Below are 18,449 nucleotides of genomic sequence, written 5' to 3'. Positions count from 1 at the left end.
TAAGAGATTTGAAAGTGGGAGGGATGGGGTAAGAAGGGGAGGAGGGGCATTAACGGAAGTTAGAGAAATCGATGTTCATGCCCTCAGGTTGGAGGCTACCCAGACAGAATATAAGGTGGTGTTTCTCCTCCCCTTCTTACCCCATCCCTTATTTATTTTTATTCCCCCCCTTTTTTTTCTTCTCTCTCTGTCCATCTCACAATCACTACTTGCCTGCTCTCCATCTTCCTCTGGGCTCCCCTCCCCCTTTCTTTCTCCCTAGGCCTCCCGTCCCATGATCCAACCCCTTCTCCAACTCTGTATCCCTTTTGCCAATCAACTGTCCAGCTCTTAGCTTCATCCGTTCCCCCTCCTGTCTTGTCCTATCATTGTGGATTTCCCGCTCCCACTTTCAAATCTCTTACTGTCTCTTCTTTCAGTTAGTCCTGACGAAGGGTCTCAGCCCGAAACATCAACTGTACTTCTTCCTATAGATGCTGTCTGGCCTGCTGCGTTCCACCAGCATTTTTGGGGGGTTGCTTGAAGTTCTGAGAGGTACATTTTTTCAGAGGGCAGTGAATATCTGGAATGAGGTGGTGGAGGCAATTACAATGTTTAAAAGTTAGGATTAGTTAGGAAGAGCACAGTAGGGTTTGGCCCTCATATGGGCAAATGAGATTAGCATGTATAGGCATCACTGCTGGCAAGGATGGGGTGGGCTTAAAGGGACCTCTTTCTGTGCTGTTCATATCCATGGTGGTTTGATTTTAAAAGGGTATGCTGTAAGTTTAAAATTAGCTTTATTTGTCATATGTACATTGAAACATGCAGTGAAATGCATTGTTTGTGTCAAATCTAATTAGCAGGGAATGTGCTGTGCAACCCGTAGATATTGCCACGCCTCTGGCTCCAAAATAGCATGCCCGCGAATCTCTAACTTAACCTGTCTTTGGAACATGGGAGGAAACCGGAGCACCCAGACGAAACCCACATGGTCACTGGGAGAAAGTACAAACTCCTTACAGACAGCGGTGGGAATTGAGCCCTGGTCGTTGATCGCTGATAAATGGATTGTGCTAACTGCTACACGACTGTGCAGTCCACATTGAGGGGGCAGCATTGGAAAAGGTCATATGTCAGCGATAATCAAACTGGTTTAGATTCAGATGCTACAGGGTTGAAAGGGGTGTATGCAAGCAGGGGAAGAGAGTTGTGTTTTTGATTTGAGAGTATGATACTGAAATACTTAGAGATGATGTTCTTGTGGGAACACCAGTGAGGTTATATATGTAGAATTTAGGTTTAAGAAAGGTGTAACACCTGTGTAGCACTGGTCTTATCATGTGTGGCTAATCGTCACACTCTTTTGGGAAAATCAAATAACACTAGGTGCTAATAGGCCAATAGAAGGTTCTTGGTATGAGAAGGAGGCAGTGAATCAAAACCACACACTTCTGAAAATAAGAAAAAACAATATGTACAAAATATATTACATGAGCAGGAACAATTCAACATTCTGTTTAGGTTCCAAATCTTAGATGTCAACAAAAGCCAAATTCCTGTTTAGTTAGAATCAGTGATATTCATTAGAATAACCTTTGTTATTCCAATTTCTCAGACTAATTAGATCTAGTGTTATGCCCAATTTAAAAGTTTACAGACTAAGCTTTCCTTTTTACTCATCCCTAGTTAGTTAGAAAATCAAATATCATTCCTATTGTCAAGTGTGATAGTTAACTTCAGTTTCAGTTCCAGGCAGTATATCTACAAGTTTAAATTCAAATTATATATACACAGTTTAACAACGATTCTCCAATTCTTAAACAAAATAAATCTCATTCAGTAACTTATCAAAGTCTTTACAAAAATAATCAGTTCCTGCAGAAAATCAATTCGGATTCTTCGAATTTAAAATAAACTTATACATCCAACGGTATTAAATCCTCTACGTCATTATACATTTCGTTCCCGTGCTGATTCGTCATCTTGGGTGGTTCACCTAGAAAACCTACAGCACAATACAGGCCCTTTGGTCCACAAAGCTGTGCCGAACATGTCCCTGCCTTAGAAAATACCTAGGGTTACCCATCGCCCTCTATTTTTCAGAGTTCCATATACCTGTTCAGGAGTCTCTTTAAAGACCCGATCGTATCTGCCTCCACCACTTTCGCCAGCAGCCCATTCCATGCACTCACCACTCTCTGCGTAAAAAAAACATACCACTGATATCTCCTCTCTACCTACTACCAAGCTCCTTAAAACTGCCCTCTCGTGCTAGCCATTTCAGCCCTGGGAAAAAGCCTCTGACTATCCACACGATCAATGCCTCTCATCATCTTATATACCTCTATCAGGTCACCTCTCATCCTTCACTGCTCCAAAGGAAAAGGCCAAGTTCACTGAACCTATTCACATAAGGCATGCTCCCCAATCCAGGCAACATCCTTGTAAATCTCCTCTGCACCCTTTCTATGGTTTCCACATCCTTCCTATAGTGAGGCAACCAGAACTGAGCACAGTACTCCAAGTGGGGTCTGACCAGGGTCCTATATAGCTGCAACATTACCTCTCGGATCCTAAGCTCAATCCCACGATTGATAAAGGCCAATGCACCGTATGCCTTCTTAACCACAGAGTCAACCTGCAGAGCAGCTTTGAGTGTCCTGTGGACTCGGACCCCAAGATTCCTCTGATCCTCCACACTGCCAAGAGTCTTATCGTTACTACTATATTCTGCCATCATATTTGACCTACCAAAATGAACCACCTCACACTTACCTGGGTTGAACTCCATCTGCCACTTCTCAGCCCAGTTTTGCATCCTATCAATGTCCTGTTGTAACCTCTGACAGCCCTCCACACTATCTACAACACTTCGAACCTTTGTGTCATCAGCAAATTTTACTAATTCATCCCTCCACTTCTTCATCCAGGTCATTTATAAAAATCACAAAGAGTAGGGGTCCCAGAACAGATCCCTGAGGCACACCACTGGTGACCAACCTCCATGCAGAATATGACCTGTCTACAATCACTCTTTGCCTTTTGTGGGCAAGCCAGTTCTGGATCCACAAAGCAATTTCCCCTTGGATCCCATGCCTCCTTACTTTCTCAATAAGACTTGCATGCGGTACCTTGTCAAATGCCTTGCTGAAATCCATATACACTACATCTACTCTTTAGTCACATCCTCAAAAAATTCAATGAGGCTCGTAAGGATTCAATCAGGATCTTCTCCATCAACTTACCAACCACTGAAGTAAGGCTCACTGGTCTATAATTTCCTGGGCGCTCTCTACTCCCTTTCTTGAATAAGGGAGCAACCTCTGCAACCCTCTAATCCTCTGGAACCTCTCCCGTCTCCATTGCTGATGCAAAGATCATCACCAGAGGTTCAACAATCTCCTCCCTCACTTCCCACAATAGCCTGGGGTACATCTCGTCCAGTCCTGGTGGCTTATCCAACTTGATGCTTTCCAAAAGCTCCAACACATCCTCTTTCTTAATATCTACATGCTCAAGCTTTTCAGTCCGCTGTAAGTCATCCCTACAATCGCCAAGATCCTTTTCCGTAATGAATACTGAAGCAAAGCACTCATTAAGTACCTCTGCTATCTCCTCCGGTTCCATGCACACTTTCCCACTGTCACACTTGATTAGTCCTATTCTCTCATGTTTTATCCTCTTGCTCTTCACATACTTGTAGAGTGCTTTGGGGTTTTCCTTAATCCTGTCCACCAAGGCCTTCTCATGGCCCCTTCTGGCTCTCCTTATTTCTTCCTTGAGCTCCTTCCTGCTAGCCTTATAATCTTCTAGCTCTCTATCATTACCTAGCTTTCTGAACCTTTCATGAGCTTTTCTTATTGACTAGATTTACAACAGCCTTTGTACACCATGGTTCCTGTACCCTACCATCCTTTCTCTGTCTCATTGGAACATTTTGCTTCTTGGTTCATTGGAATGAAATAGTTTATCATCCACAGAAAGTCAATTCACAGACTTATGATTTTGTAGAACTAATTCCCGACTACACGGTAGGGATGTTGGGCGCTGGTCTCTGTCGATATTATCTCATAATAGCTGCTGTATGTTATAGCTATAGCTTCAATAAATCTTTTATCACTATTGTCTCCCCTCCAGGATTTTCACCCTGAGGGTTTCAAGTTAGTAGGTTAAAGTTACTCACTACTAATTCTACTCTTAACAGTTCATGTCTTCAGCTTCTAATTGGTGCTGCGTTTTTGTCTCCTTGTCCGGCCTGTGTCCAGCCTTCCCGCCCTCGCATGTTTTTTCAAATTATTTTTTTTTAATCAGTCTATCTCCTTTTCATTCCTCCACAGGTAGAAATTTCTAACATTACAACTTAGGGTTTGATTAACCTTGGTTACAAAGGGGTGATCACTTTGATGGGATTGCACTATAGGCCCCCAGTAGTCAGCACAACGCTGGAGAAGCAAATATGGAGGGAGATTGCAGAGAGGTGTAGGAATAATTGACTTATTATGTCGGGGTGATTTTAATTTCTCTGATATTGATTGGGACTGCCAGGGGGCTAAGGGATTAGATACAGCAGAATTTGTTAAGTATGTAGGGTAAGTTTTCACAAGCAATATGTAGGAAAAACCTACAAGAGAAGGGGCCACACTCAGCCTCCTATTGGGAATTGAGGATGGGCAAATGATGTGTCAGTCGGGGAGCACTCTAAGACTACTGCCCATAATTATATTAGCTTTAATATAGTTATGGAAAAAGGTAGGACTGTTCAATCTAGCCTGGCACTTAAATCATCCAAACCTCAGGTTGTTCCTCACTCTCGGGCTCTGGTAAAGAATTTTGTTTCTTCATTATCTGTGAGTATGGTACTAGAAAGATGGAGGGTGGCTAATGTTGTACCTTCTTTTAAGAAAGTCTTCCAAGGCAAGGCAAGGAACTACAGGCTGGTGAGCCAAACATCAGCAACGGGAAAGTTACTGGAGGAGATTCTGAGAGATAGGATCTATCAGCATTTGGAAAGCAGTCAACAAATGACGCAGTGCTAGACTGAACTAAACTGAACACTGCTAGATCGTTTCAAGATCTCTGCGGTTCGATGTTTAATACTTTGTGTGTTACTTGCAACAAATGACGCAGTGCTGGACTGAACTAAACTGAACATTCCTTGACCGTTTCGAGTTCTCTGCGGTTTGATGTTTAATACTCTGTGTGTTACTTGCTTGCTTTTTGCTATTTGCACAATTTCTTCTTTTTTTCATGTTTTGGGTATTTGATGTTTTCTTTGAACAGGTTTCATGGTGGTTTTTTGTTTTGTGGCTGCCCGCTGGAGGGCAAACCTTAGGGTTGTATACTGTGTACATACTTTGATAATAAGATTACTTTGACTCTTTGATATGGGCCAACTGCAGGCTTGGTTGGCATGGATTAGTTAGGGTAAAGTGACTGCTTGAAAGAGTGTAACCTGTATGACTCTGTGACTCATTTGTCACGTCTACATTTCTCTTAATTTTATCCATTTCAATCTAATCTCCCCTCCGCTTCCTTTGTACCAGAGAAAACCCTCCAGACCCAAACAGGTTTTCATCATAAGGACAATCTTCAGCCTTGCAGCATCCTCTACACTATCACAAGCACAACCACATCCTTTCTACTTGGCGCTGACCAAAACTCGACAGGGTATCTGGCTGTTGCCAAACTAATTTTGTACACCTCCTTGTTCTGATATTCTGCACCTTGCTCTATAGGAGTGTCCCTCCTTAACCACCTTATCAAACTGTCCAGCTTCCTTCAGGGTTTTGTGGAACAGAAAACCACCAAATTTGCCACCACACAATTATCATTCCTGTCCTTTATCTACAAAAAACACACAATGAAAGCATGATATAACTAACGGCTTAAAGTATTAAACGTTAGTATTAGTCAGCTTTGGCACTTGTTTGCACCTTCTATCGGTCCTGGTTGTCATCGGATAGCTGTAGAATAGGTTTCAATGCAGACAGGCAGTGGTTTAGCACTGACAAGGAACCTATTCGCACTTTTCTTCAAGAAAATCATCACAGCTATTTAAAAAATTGGAAGAATCCCATCTATCTGGAATATTTCAAAGTAGTTTGAAAGGCTGATGATGTACATTTTCCCCACTCATGATGTAGAGTACACCTTAAAAAATAATCTGCATCCAATTGGCATGTGGTAGTCTAATAGCAGAAACCACAGTTGTCAGCCCCAGAGTATTTCTCTAGCATTGGACAATATTACCTCTTGCATAAGAAGTTATTTGACTGAGCACTGTCCATTAATGAGAATCATAGAGTGCTTGTCTACCATTTGCTTTATGGCAGTTCTCTACTGTTAGAAAGACACAAGTTCTAAGTAAATTTATTATCCAAGTACGTATGTTATCTTGAGATTGCAGGCTTTTACAGTAGAACTGAGAAATACAATAAAATATCTTTCCCATTTCACGCACATCTGCTCTCACCCCATCCTCCCGCCACCCCACTAGGAATAGGGTTCCCCCAGTCCTCACCTACCACCCCACCAGCCTCCGGGTCCAACATATAATTCTCCGTAACTTCCGCCACCTCCAACGGGATCTCACCACGAGGCACATCTTTCCATCCCCCCCACTTCTGCTTTCCGCAGAGATCGCTCCCTACGCCACTCCCTTGTCCATTTGTCCCCCCTCCTCCATCCTTTTCCACTGATCTCCCTCCCGGCACTTATCCTTGTAAGTGGAACAAGTGCTACACATGCCCTTACACTTCCTCCCTTACCACCATTCAGGGCCCCAGACAATCCTTCCAGGTGAGGCGACACTTCACCTGTGAGTCGGCTGAGGTGATATACTGTGTTTGGGGTTCCCGATGTGGCCTCCTATATATTGGCGAGACCTGACGCAGGCTGGGAGACTGTTTCGCTGGACACCTACGCTCTGTCCGCCAGAGAAAGCAGGATCTCCCAGTGGCCACACATTTTAATTCCATGTCCCATTCCCATTCTGACATATCTATCCACGGCCTCCTCTACTGTCAGGATGAAGCCACACTCAGGTTGGAGGAACAACATCTTATATTCCGTCTGGGTAGCCTCCGACCTGATGGCATGAACATTGACTTGTCTAACTTCCGTTAATGCCCCACCTCCCCCTCGTACGCCTTCCCTTATTTATCTATTTATTTATTTATTCTCTCTCTATTTCCTCCCTCTGTCCCTCTCACTATAACTCCTTGCCCATCCTCTGGGCTTCCCTCCACCTTTTCTTTATCCCTAGGCCTCCTGTCCCATGATCCTCTGATATCCCCTTTGCCAATCACCTGTCCAGCTCTTGGCTCCATCCCTCCCCCTCCTGTCTTCTCCTATCATTTCGGATCTCCCCCTCCCCCTCCCACTTTCAAATCTCTTACTCTCTCTTCCTTCAGTTAGTCCTGATGAAGGGTCTTGGCCCGAAACGTCGATGGTACCTCTTGCTATAGATGCTGCCTGGCCTGCTGCGTTCACCAGCAATTTTTATGTGTATTGCTTGAATTTCCAGCATCTGCAGATTTCCTCGTGTTTGTGCTTTTAAAATCAACTGTAAGCTGTCTTGGGCCTCTTACTGCAGAAAGAATGTGCTGGCATTGGAGAGGGTCCAGAGGAGGTTCCCGAGAATTATCCCGGGAATGAAAGGTTTAACGTATGAGGGACATTTGATGGCTCTGGGCCTGTACACTGTAAAGTTTAGAAGAATTGGGGGGGGGAGGGGGGAAATCTCATTGAAATCCATCAAGTTTGAAAAGAGTACACAGAGAAGACGTGGAGAGGATGTATCCTACAGTGGGGAATATAGAACCAGAGGGCACAGCCTCAGAATACAAGGATGTTCCTTTAGAACAGAGTTGAGGAGTAATTTCTATAGCCAGGGGGAGTTGAATCTATGGAACTCATCGCCACGGACGGCTGTGGAGGCCAAGCCATTGGATATATTTAAAACATAGGTTCTTGATTTAGCACGGATGTCAAAGGTTACGTGAAGAAGGCTGGAGAATGGGATTGAGAGGGATAATAAATCAGCCATGATGGAATAGCAGAGCGGACTTGAAAATTGACTGCTGATGTTCATCACAACACAGTAAAACTTTGCACTTGAAGTTCATCAGTCACCAGGGAAAGACCTAGCAATGTACTGTACCCTATCATACTGAAATAAAGAAAAATCTATCAGGTTTTTCTGATATTTTTCCAAGGTGTGATAACTTCAAACTTTAGATGCATTTTCTTTCTCAGATAACAGCAATGAGTTATAGTTTAAAGCCAGCTAAGTAAATGCAATTCTGAAGTCCTGTTCTGTTCTCGGATGCCTGCATTTGTCCAAGACACTCTGTCTCATGCAACCTTTCGAATGCTTGCTTTGGGCAGGGAACTTCATTTGATGGAAACAAGGGCAAGCCTCCTCCAATTTCCAAGTGATAAAAATGACAAGAGGAACATATTTTCTTATTCAAATTATTGCCTAATGGAATTTAGTGTAAATCTTCCACAGAGAATTGGGTAAGCATTTGAAGGAGAAAAAATCAGCATGGCTCTAGTGGGAGATTGCAGTGCTAATGAGATTGCCTTTGAAGGAGACAACACACATTGAAATTCACTGAGCTGATTGCTCCCCTTTATTGCTGTACTTTGTATGATTCTGTGAAAAGAGAGGTTTATAGAGATTGATTTTGCAATTTCCCCTCAGCATTCCCAGTGGTTTGGCATTCCGCTGGAGCCAATTTTATAAAATAATCTGTTCTTTCTGTCTTCAGTTGCAACTTCTCCATTATTATTATTATTATTCCATTTTTGAGAATTCCTCTGCTGCATTTTGTTTTAACTCCTCAAATATCAGAGGGAAACTGCGGAGAATCCGCAGGAACTGGTATCATTCCTCTGCTTCCAAACTTACTGTTAGAACAAACATACGTCCTATGGTTTGCATTTGAGATGGAAAATAGATGTCACTCGTTGAATCCTGCCAGTTGTGCGGCAGAAAAATTAGGTGAGAAAACAAAGAAGGGAGGTGCATCAAATCACAAACATGAGAGATCCTGCAGATGCTTGAAATCCAGAGCAACACAAAAAATGCTGCAGGAGCACAGCAGGTCAGGCATCACCTATGGAAATGAATAAACAGTTGATGTTTTGGGCCAAGACCCTTCTTAGGACTGGGAAGGAAGGGGGAAGATGACAGAATAAACAGGTGGAGGGAGGGGAAGGAGGCTGGCTGGAAAATGATAGGTGAAGACAGGTGGGTGGGAAGGGTCAAGGGCTGAAGAAGAAGCAATCTGATATGAGAGGAGAGTGGACAGTAGGAGAAAGGAAGGAGGAGGAGACCCAGGGGGAAGTTATAGGCAGGTGAGAAGAGATAAAAGGCCAGAGTGGGGAATAGAGGAAGAGGCGAGGGGGAGAGAATTTTTTTTTACTGGAAGGAGAAATCGATATTCATGCCATCAGGTTGGACTTTACCTAGATGGAATATAAGGTGTTGCTCCTCCACCCTGAGGGTTGCCACATCGTGGCACAAGAGGAGGCCATGGACCGACATGTTGGAATGGGAATGTGAATCATCATACAAATGTTTGGCCACTGGGATGTTCCACTCTTGGCAGATGGAGTGGAGGTGCTTAACGAAGCAGTCCCCCAATTTACAATGAGTCTCACCAACATAGAGGAGGCTGCATCAGGAGCACCAGGCACAGAAAAAACAACCCCAGCAGATCTGCAGATGAAGTGTTGCCTCAGCTGGAAGGACCGTTCGGACCCTGAAAGGTAGATGCTATCTGTTTTAAAGCAAGCTGTTTTGATTTTATCCACAGCCTATCGTCAGGAGGTGATAATTTTATACAGCACGGAACAGGCCTTTCCGGCCCAGCGACCCACCTATTTAACACCAGCCTAATCACAGGACAATTTACAACAACCAATGAATCTCATACCCTGTATGTCTTTGCACTGTGGGGGGAACTGCTGCACTTAGAGGAAACCCATATGCACTTGGGAGGAGTGTATAAGCTTTTGAACAGAGGATGCTGGAATTCAACTCTGAACTCCGCTGCCCTGAGCTGCAATAGCATTGCATTGACTGCTTCTCATGTTCAGGGTTACTTCAGAGGTCTCTAACTTAGTACGATATTGTGCATCATATCTGTTCATTTACATTTCGCTGGTGTCTTACTGAGCATGCTAATATGTTTGAAGGGCCATGAGAAAGGTGGGGAAAATTTGAGCAGCTCTACCTTTCCTCCTCTCTGATATCCTCTCTCACCCCAGCCCCTGTCGACCTCTTTCATTACCCCTCTCCTTCCCCATCCCTTCTTTCTCTCTCCAGGATCCTCACTCGCTCCCCAGCATTTCACCCAGAAGCTACCAAACTATTTCATAATGAAAGACGTATTGATCAGTGTTTGGACTAAGATTAGAGGTGTACAAAACTGAAGGAATGCAGAAACTGGAGTTAGAAGGCTGGAGAAGGTTAGAGATAGCAAAGCGCAAAGTGGAATACGACCTTGAAGAAAATTCTGAACTATTACATTACTAGGGTCCTACGTAAATGCTGGATGTTCTTAAAACAATCATGGTTAAATTGTGGACACGACAGTCAAAATTGCAAAGGAATGAATTTCCATTAGTGTATTCAATACTGGGGGAGTTCTGCTTGATTAAATTCTTGGGGACTGTCGCAGAAGCAGAGGAATCAAGTCTGGGATTGGTTTAACAAAGTAACTGGTCAAACCCATTGCAGCAGAGATGTGGAATATGAAATTTGGTTAGTACTTGTTGCAGCACAGAGGCCATTTGGACCATCAACTCCCAGTAGAGCCATCTCATTAGCCTGACTACTGACAGACCCACCTGCACAGTCTAATCCTGAAACACAAGAAATTCTGCAGATTCTGGAAATCTAGAGTAACACTCACAATATGCTGCAGGAACTCAGCAGGTCAGGCAGCATTTAGGGAAAGGAAAAAAAGAGTCAACATTTTGGGCCGATACCCTTCACCAGGTCTGTCAATCCTATAGATTATTTTCTCTCACATGCTCATCAGCCACCCCCTCCCCATCTTTAACATTTTTCCAATGATCTAACTAAGGGGTTAATGTACAGTAACAAACTTTAACCCTCCAGCACATCTTGGGAACAGGGTGGAAGCCACAACACCCAATCAGTCTCAGAGAGGAGCCGTTATCCCCCCAGAGACAGCTACCCATGTCAGGATGCAAAGTAATTGTTGCACCATCCTTGAAGTGTAGTGCCCAGAACTGGACACAGTCACCACTCCTGGCTTGCCTATACTTTTATAAAGGCTCACCATGACTTCTCTGTGCTTTAATTTAGAAAGTTTAGGATCAATAGTCGAACACAGGAACAGGCCCTTCACCCTACAATGTCTGTGACAGCCATGTTGCCAATTCGGACTGCAGATCTTCCTGCACGTGGTCTGTGGTATATCACTCTATTCCCTGTCTATTCATGTGTCTGTCTCTTCAGCATCGTAATCATATCTCCACTAACTACCTGGCATTGTGTTTCCAAGTATCTATCACTCTCTATGTAAAATAAGGCGCTGGTAAGGCCTCACCTTGAGTATGGTGAACAGTTTTGGGCCCCTCGTCTTAGAAAAGATGTGCTGGCATTGGAGAGGTTCCAGAGGAGGTTCACAAGGATGATTTCAGGAACGAAAGGGTTATCACACGAGGAACGTTTGATGGCTCTGAGTCTGTAGTCGCTGGAATTCAGAAGGGTGGGGGGGGGGATCTCATTGAAACCTTTTGAATGTTGAAAGGCCTACAGAGTAGATGTGGAAAGGATATCTCGCATGGTGGGAGAGTCTAGGACAAGACGGCACAGCCTCAGGATAGAGGGGTGCCCTTTCAAAGTAGAGATGCAGAGAAATTTCTTTAGCCAAAGGGTGGTGAATTTGTGGAATTGTTGCCACATGCAGTTGTGGACGCCAGGTTGTTGGGTACATTTATGGCAGAAATTGATAGGTTCTTGATTGGACATGGCATCATAGGTTACGGGGAGAAGGCTGGGAACTGGGGTTGAGGAGGAGAAAAAAGAAAGATCAGCCATGATTGAATGGCGAAGCAGACTCGATGGGCCAAATGGCCTTATTCTGCTCCTATGTCTTATGGTCTAAAATTTGCCTCGCAAGTCTCGTTTGAGCTTTCCCCCCTCACCGTAAAGCTATGCTCTCTGTGAAATTTCAACCCTGAAATTCTTGACTGTGTGTCTCATAATTTTATATAATTCTATCATGTCGCCTCTCAGCCTCCTACATTCCAGAGAAAAAAAGACAATCTAAGTTTGTTCAATCTCTTTTATGGCTAATACTCTCCAATCCAGGCAACATCCTGGTGATTTTTTTCTGAACCCTTGCCCCAGTCTCTGTGTCCATCCTGTGATATGGGGTTCAGAACAGCATACAGTATTGCAAATATGGACTCACTGAAGTTTTATACACCTGCAACATGACCTTGTGACTTCTACAGTCAATGCCCCAACCAGTGAAGGCAAGCATGTTGTGTGTCCTCTTCAGCACTTGTGTTGTGTCTACTTGTGTTGCCACTTCTAGGGAGTTATAAACTTGAACCCCAAGATAACTCTGTACATCATATTCCAAATTTTCTTACATTACAGAAAGATGTCATGACCAGGTCTCAAGCATTGGCCTCACTTATTACCCTATAACATACCCGTCCTCACATGCCCATTAACTGCCCCACAACTCTCCTGCCCACTTGGCATGATTTATGATAGTCAACTAACCAACCAGTATGTGTCAAAGAGAGAGGTTATGGGAATTCCACATAGAATGGAATATAGAATCTGCGGGATGGATCTATGCGGCAACAACAGCAGCAGTACTAAATTTCATCTGCCACCAATCTGCCCATTTTATTAGCCTGTCTCAGCATCTTTTCAGTAAGCTCCCCATAGTACAGTACATTTCCAAATTTAGAAAACGTACCCAGGACACTTTCTCTGCCTCTCAGGTCAGCCTTTCCGCTGTCTTCGACATTCTAGAGAAACACAGTCCAAGTCTGTTCAGTCTCTTCCAATTGCTAATACTCTCCAAGCTAATCAACATTCTGGTGAATTACTTCTGAACCCTTGCTAAAGCCTCTGATTCCTTCTTATGATACGGGGAGCAGAACAGCACATTCTATCCTTGTGTGCTTTTTAAACTATTAAACTATCTGCTCTTCCAACTTCACCAAACTATGTAAATATACAGCCAGATTTGAATGTTTTTGACTTGTGTCCTCCAGTTTGTCTGAACAAGATATGAGCACTGCATATTTTTCAGCAATTAATTTCATCTGCCATCATTTTGCCCATTTTACCAGACTGTCTCAGCGTCTTTTCAGTATGCTCCCCATAGTACAGTACACTTGCAAATTTAGAAAACATACCCAGAACACCAAGTTGGTATCGTACATATATCAGTGGTTATAGTACTCACCACAAGATACTCCAGACTGAAAAGAAATTATTTTCTTACATGGAAAATCTAAACTAAAATACACTTTTATTAATACACACAAAACTCTGGAGGAATAAAAAGGTGGGGGCAGAGGAAGAAGGACCAGCAAGAAGGTGATAGGTGAAGCCAGATGGGTGGAACGATAAAGGGCTGGAGAAGAAGGAATCTGATAGGAAAGGAAAGTGGACCATGGGAGAAAGGGGAGAAAGAGGGGCACCAGTGGGATATGATAGACAGGTGAGGAGTAGAGTTAAGAAGCCAGAGTGGGGAATAGAAGAAGGGGGAGGGAACTTTTAAAAATAGGTTTATTTATTAAATTGATTTATTTAATTGAAGACATGCCCATTCTATGTACGAGGCCCTTTTTTAGTTTCTGATTAGTTCTCCTTCTACAAACCTTTTTGCTCACAATTATTGACTATTCACTATTAAAACTATTAAACTCAGGATTAATTTTATTACTTATGCAAGTAATCATATTTTGTTTATATTTTAACAGTCCTTATTTAATACATGTATAAAAATTGTTATTTTTACAAAAATGCTCAACTTTTTGAGGGTTAATAAAGTTCCATTTTGTGATTGATCTTTGGTATAAACATTGGTATAAAGACCCAATTCAGTTGAGTTATGTGCTAGGTCATAGGTTGCAATGGGACATTGATAGGATGCAGAGCTAGGCTGAGAAGTAGCAGATGGTGTTCAATCTGGAAAAATGTGAAGTGATTCATTTTGCAAGGTTGAGCTTGAAGACAGAATTCGGGGTTAACGGCAGGATTCTTGGCAGTGTGAAGGGCAGAGGGATCTTGTGGTCCATGTCCACCTTTCAAAGTTGCCGCACAAGCTGATAAGGTGGGAAGAGGTGTATGGTGTGTTGGTGTTCATTAGTCAGGGGATTGAGTTTAAGAGCCATGGGGTAACGTTGCCACTTTATAAAACTCTGCTTAGCACACTTTGAAGATTGTGAAATGTTCCGGTTGTCTCATTATAGGAAAGATGTAGAAACTTTAGAAGGGGTACAAAGAAGATTTACCAGGATGCTAGACTTTTCTGTTTGGAGAGAAGGAGCATGAGAGGTAACTTGATGGGATGTACAAGATGATAAGAGACATAGACTGAGCAAATAGCTAGAGACTTTTCCCCAGAGCAGAAATGGCTAACACAAAGGGCATAACTTTGAGGCATTGGTAGAAAAGTACAGGGAGGTTTTTTTTACATAGAGTGGCAGGTGTATGTTCCATGGTGGTGGTAGATGCAGGTACATCAGGGACATTTAAGAGCCTCTTAGATAACAACATGGATGAAAGAAAAATGGTGTGAGGGTAGGGTTAGATTTATCTTTGAGTGGATTGGCACAACATCATGGGGTGAAGGGCCTGTACTGGACTATGTTCTGTGTAGAGCTTTTGGTTTAACACAGCAACTTCCTGTAACACTTTTTCACAAGATGTAAGTGAGATAATAACAACTAATGATGACTGTTCAAGTGGAATTCTATAGAAAATAACGTCCATGGGATTCACTCACTTTTTATTTAAAAATTGACATTTTTAACCTCACTGAGATTTAATGACTTGCACTAAACTTAACATGAGTCCGGGGACAGTGCTTAAAGAGTTAGGGTCAGGAGCCGATGGTTGGAGTCCAGGTCAGAGTACTTTGCTGTTGAATGCCAGTGATCCTCGTGGATGGATGTTGGGTCACCTGGCACTGGGGATGAAGGTCATTGATCCTCATGGTCATTGATCCTCATGGTCAATGACTAAAGTTTGTGGGCCCCATGGACAAGGGCTGGTGAAGCCCCCAGGTTGACAGGTCCTGGGGTCAGTGGTCCATGCAGGCAGGAGGGACGAGGGACAGTTACCCACCCAGTTCGTCAAGTCCTGGGGTCAAGGCCTATATGAGTTTGAAAGTCAAGGCCCAGGTGTCAAAGTCCCATGATTGGCAAGTTCTGGGGGTGATACCCAGAGGTCGAAGCCCCTTGAGTTGGCATGTCCGGAGCCCTGCGAGTCTGGGACAGGGACTGGAAGTTGCAGGTCCAATGTCTGCAAGTCTGAGAGTCAGGAGCCAAGGATTGGCAATCGGAAGTGGCCTGTTCTGGGGTTGGAGGCCTGTGTGTGTGTGTGTGTGTGTGTGTGTGTGTGTGTGTGAGAGGATGCGAAAGGGCTTGTTTTGCTTTAAAGTTTTGTGTTGTTGATGTTGCTTATGCTCTACTGAACATGACAGGCATGTTATGTTGGAACAGATGGTCCGGATTGGAAGCAGCATCTCCAACACCATCGCACTGAGCACGGGGGCCCTCCAGGGCTGTGTGCTCAGTCCACTGTTGTTCACTCTGCTGACCCACGACTGTGTGCAACACACAGCTTGAACCACATCATCAAGTTTGCCGATGACACGACCGTGGTGGGTCTCATCAGTAAGAAGGATGAGTCAGCATACAGAGACGAGGTGCAGCGGCTAATAGACTGGTGCAGAGCCAACAACCTGTCTCTGAATGTGAACAAAACAAAAGAGATGGTTGTTGACTTCAGGAGGACACGGAACGACCACTCTCCACTGAACATCGACGACTCCTCCGTAGAGATCGTTAAGAGCACCAAATTTCTTGGTGTTCACCTGGCAGAGAATCTCACCTGGTCCCTCAACACCAGCTCCATAGCAAAGAAGACCCAGCAGCGTCTCTACTTTCTGCGAAGGCTGAGGAAAGTCCATCTCCCACCCCCCATCCTCACCACATTCTACAGAGGTTGTATTGAGAGCATCCTGAGTAGCTGCATCACTGCCTGGCTCGGAAATTGCACCACCTCGGATCGCAAGACCCTGCAGCTGATAGTGAGGTCAGCTGAGAAGATCATCGGGGTCTCTCTTCCCACCGTCACTGACATTTACACCACACACTGCATCCACAAAGCAAACAGCATTATGAAGGACCCCACGCACCCCTCATACAAATTCTTCTCCCTCCTGCCATCTGACAAAAGGCATCAAAGTATTCGGGCTCTCACAACCAGACTATGTAACAGTTTCTTCCCCCAAGTCATCAGGCTCTTCAATATCCAGAGCCAGGACTGACACCAACCTACTGCCCTCTACTGTGCATATTGTCTTGTTTATTATTTATTGTAATGCCTGCACTGTTTTGTGCACTTTATGCAGTCCTGGGTAGGTCTGTAGTCTAGGGTAGTTTTGTGTTGTTTTATGTAGTTCAGTGTAGTTTTTGTATTGTTCATGTAGCACCATGGTCCTGAAAAACATTGTCTTGTTTTTACTCTGTACTGCACCAGCAGTTATGGTCGAAATAACAATAAAAGGTGACTTGACTTGACTTCACACAAATGATGCATTCGCTACGTGTTTCGATGTATGTGTGAGAAATAACTGAATCAGATTCCTGAATCTCCATTTGGGTGTAGTCTTTGAGGCAGCTGGTTTTTAAAGCCATGCGTGACAGGTTTAGTACCGCAGGGAGGTTCTACTGCAGTTGTACAAGGCCTTGGTAGGACCGCACCTGGAGTATTGTGTGCAGTTTTGGTCCCCTAATCTGAGGAAAGACATTCATGCCATAGAGGGAGTGCAAAGAAGGTTCACCAGATTGATTCCTGGGATGGCAGGACTTTCATATGATGAAAGACTGGATTGACTAGGCTTATACTCGCTGGAATTTAGAAGATTGGGGGGGGAATCTTACTGAAACGTATAAAATCCTAAAGGGATTGACAGGCTCGATGCAGGAAGATTGTTCCCGATGTTGGGGAAGTCCAGAATGAGGGATCACAGTTTGAGGATAAAGGGGAAGCCTTTTAGGACCTAATTAGGAAAAACTTCTTGACACAGAAGTGGTGAATCTGTGGAATTCTCTGTAACAGGAAACAGTTGAGGCCAGTTCATTGGCTATATTTAAGAGGGAGTTAGATATGGCCCTTGTGGCTAAAGGGATCAGGGGTTATGGAGAGAAGGCAGGTACAGGGTTCTGAGTTGGATGATCAGCCATGGTCATACTGAATGGTGGTACAGGCTCGAAGGGCTGAATGGCCTACTCCTGCACCTATTTTCTATGTTTCTATACAGTTGTTCAGATGTGCTGGATATCATCTCTGTGGGCTGTTGCTCTTGAAGACCTTGCTTCCCTTCTTGCCCTGCAGGACAGTTTCCAGAGAGGCACAGACGAGATAGTGTGTCCATGGTCTTGGTTCAAATATGCCTCAGTGATGGGGCCTCTGGTAATGAAGGGGATTTGCTGGGTTTTTTTGTCATGATTGCTTATCATCCTGTAGTCAAGGTGAATGAGGTCTGGGAGCTGCAATTGTTTAGGCTCAATCGGGAAGCATTATGAGAGCTTCCCCTTCAGATAAATAGCGACTCCTCTTTAGCAGGACAACTTGTGCTTAGAAATTTTCTAATGCTGACTAAGGCTGTCTCTGCTTTTTTTTGTAAAGGTTGGTCAGGAGGGAGGCAATTGTACCTACTACCAGAACATTCAACCTTGCTTCATACCTCAAGATAAAGAGAATATCTTCCACACAATCTTTGCGTTCTTCACCAAGTCCGGCAGGAAAGTGCTGGTGAGTTTGGGCTATTTGGAACCAAAGTGGGATATGGGTGTGTGGGTTAAGTAAATGCTGTGCGGGATAATAAGCTGTTTATAGACCAGCAGGGTCTGAGGAATGAGTTATAAGCCAATGAGCATTGTATTTGATTCCTTTATTGAGAGGTGAACATGGTTGTGTGCAAAATTAAGTAATATTTGAGCATTACGTGGTCACAATTGTTAATTCCCAAATGTAAAATAAGACTCCATGCTAAAGTAGAGAGTAAAAATAAGTATCACCAAATCAAAAGCTGATGTCAAGCCACAGGGGGAGACTGAAGGGCTAAACTGCCTGAAGTGCTGTTCAGTAATCAGAAAGAAAATTAAGAAGAGAATCTGAGAGTTTCAAATCAAGATAGTCATATAAAAATGGAGTAATT

The 18,449-nt window shown here is 43.7% G+C and overlaps 1 protein-coding gene across 1 annotated transcript in view; it reads left to right on the top strand.

Annotated features, from left to right (window-relative positions):
• itga9 (integrin, alpha 9) overlaps positions 1-18,449 on the top strand; it is a 430,612-nt gene that overhangs the window by 349,955 nt on the left and 62,208 nt on the right. The window contains exon 24 of the mRNA XM_063054766.1: positions 17,918-18,043. Coding sequence (XP_062910836.1) covers positions 17,918-18,043 — 126 coding nt within the window. The remainder of the gene's footprint in view (positions 1-17,917; positions 18,044-18,449) is intronic.

This window comes from Mobula hypostoma, chromosome 1, assembly GCF_963921235.1.
Source record: "Mobula hypostoma chromosome 1, sMobHyp1.1, whole genome shotgun sequence".
NCBI classification, from domain to species: Eukaryota; Metazoa; Chordata; class Chondrichthyes; order Myliobatiformes; family Myliobatidae; genus Mobula; species Mobula hypostoma.
Note: the sequence above shows the minus strand (reverse complement) of the source record. Positions and strands in the feature narration are given on the sequence as shown.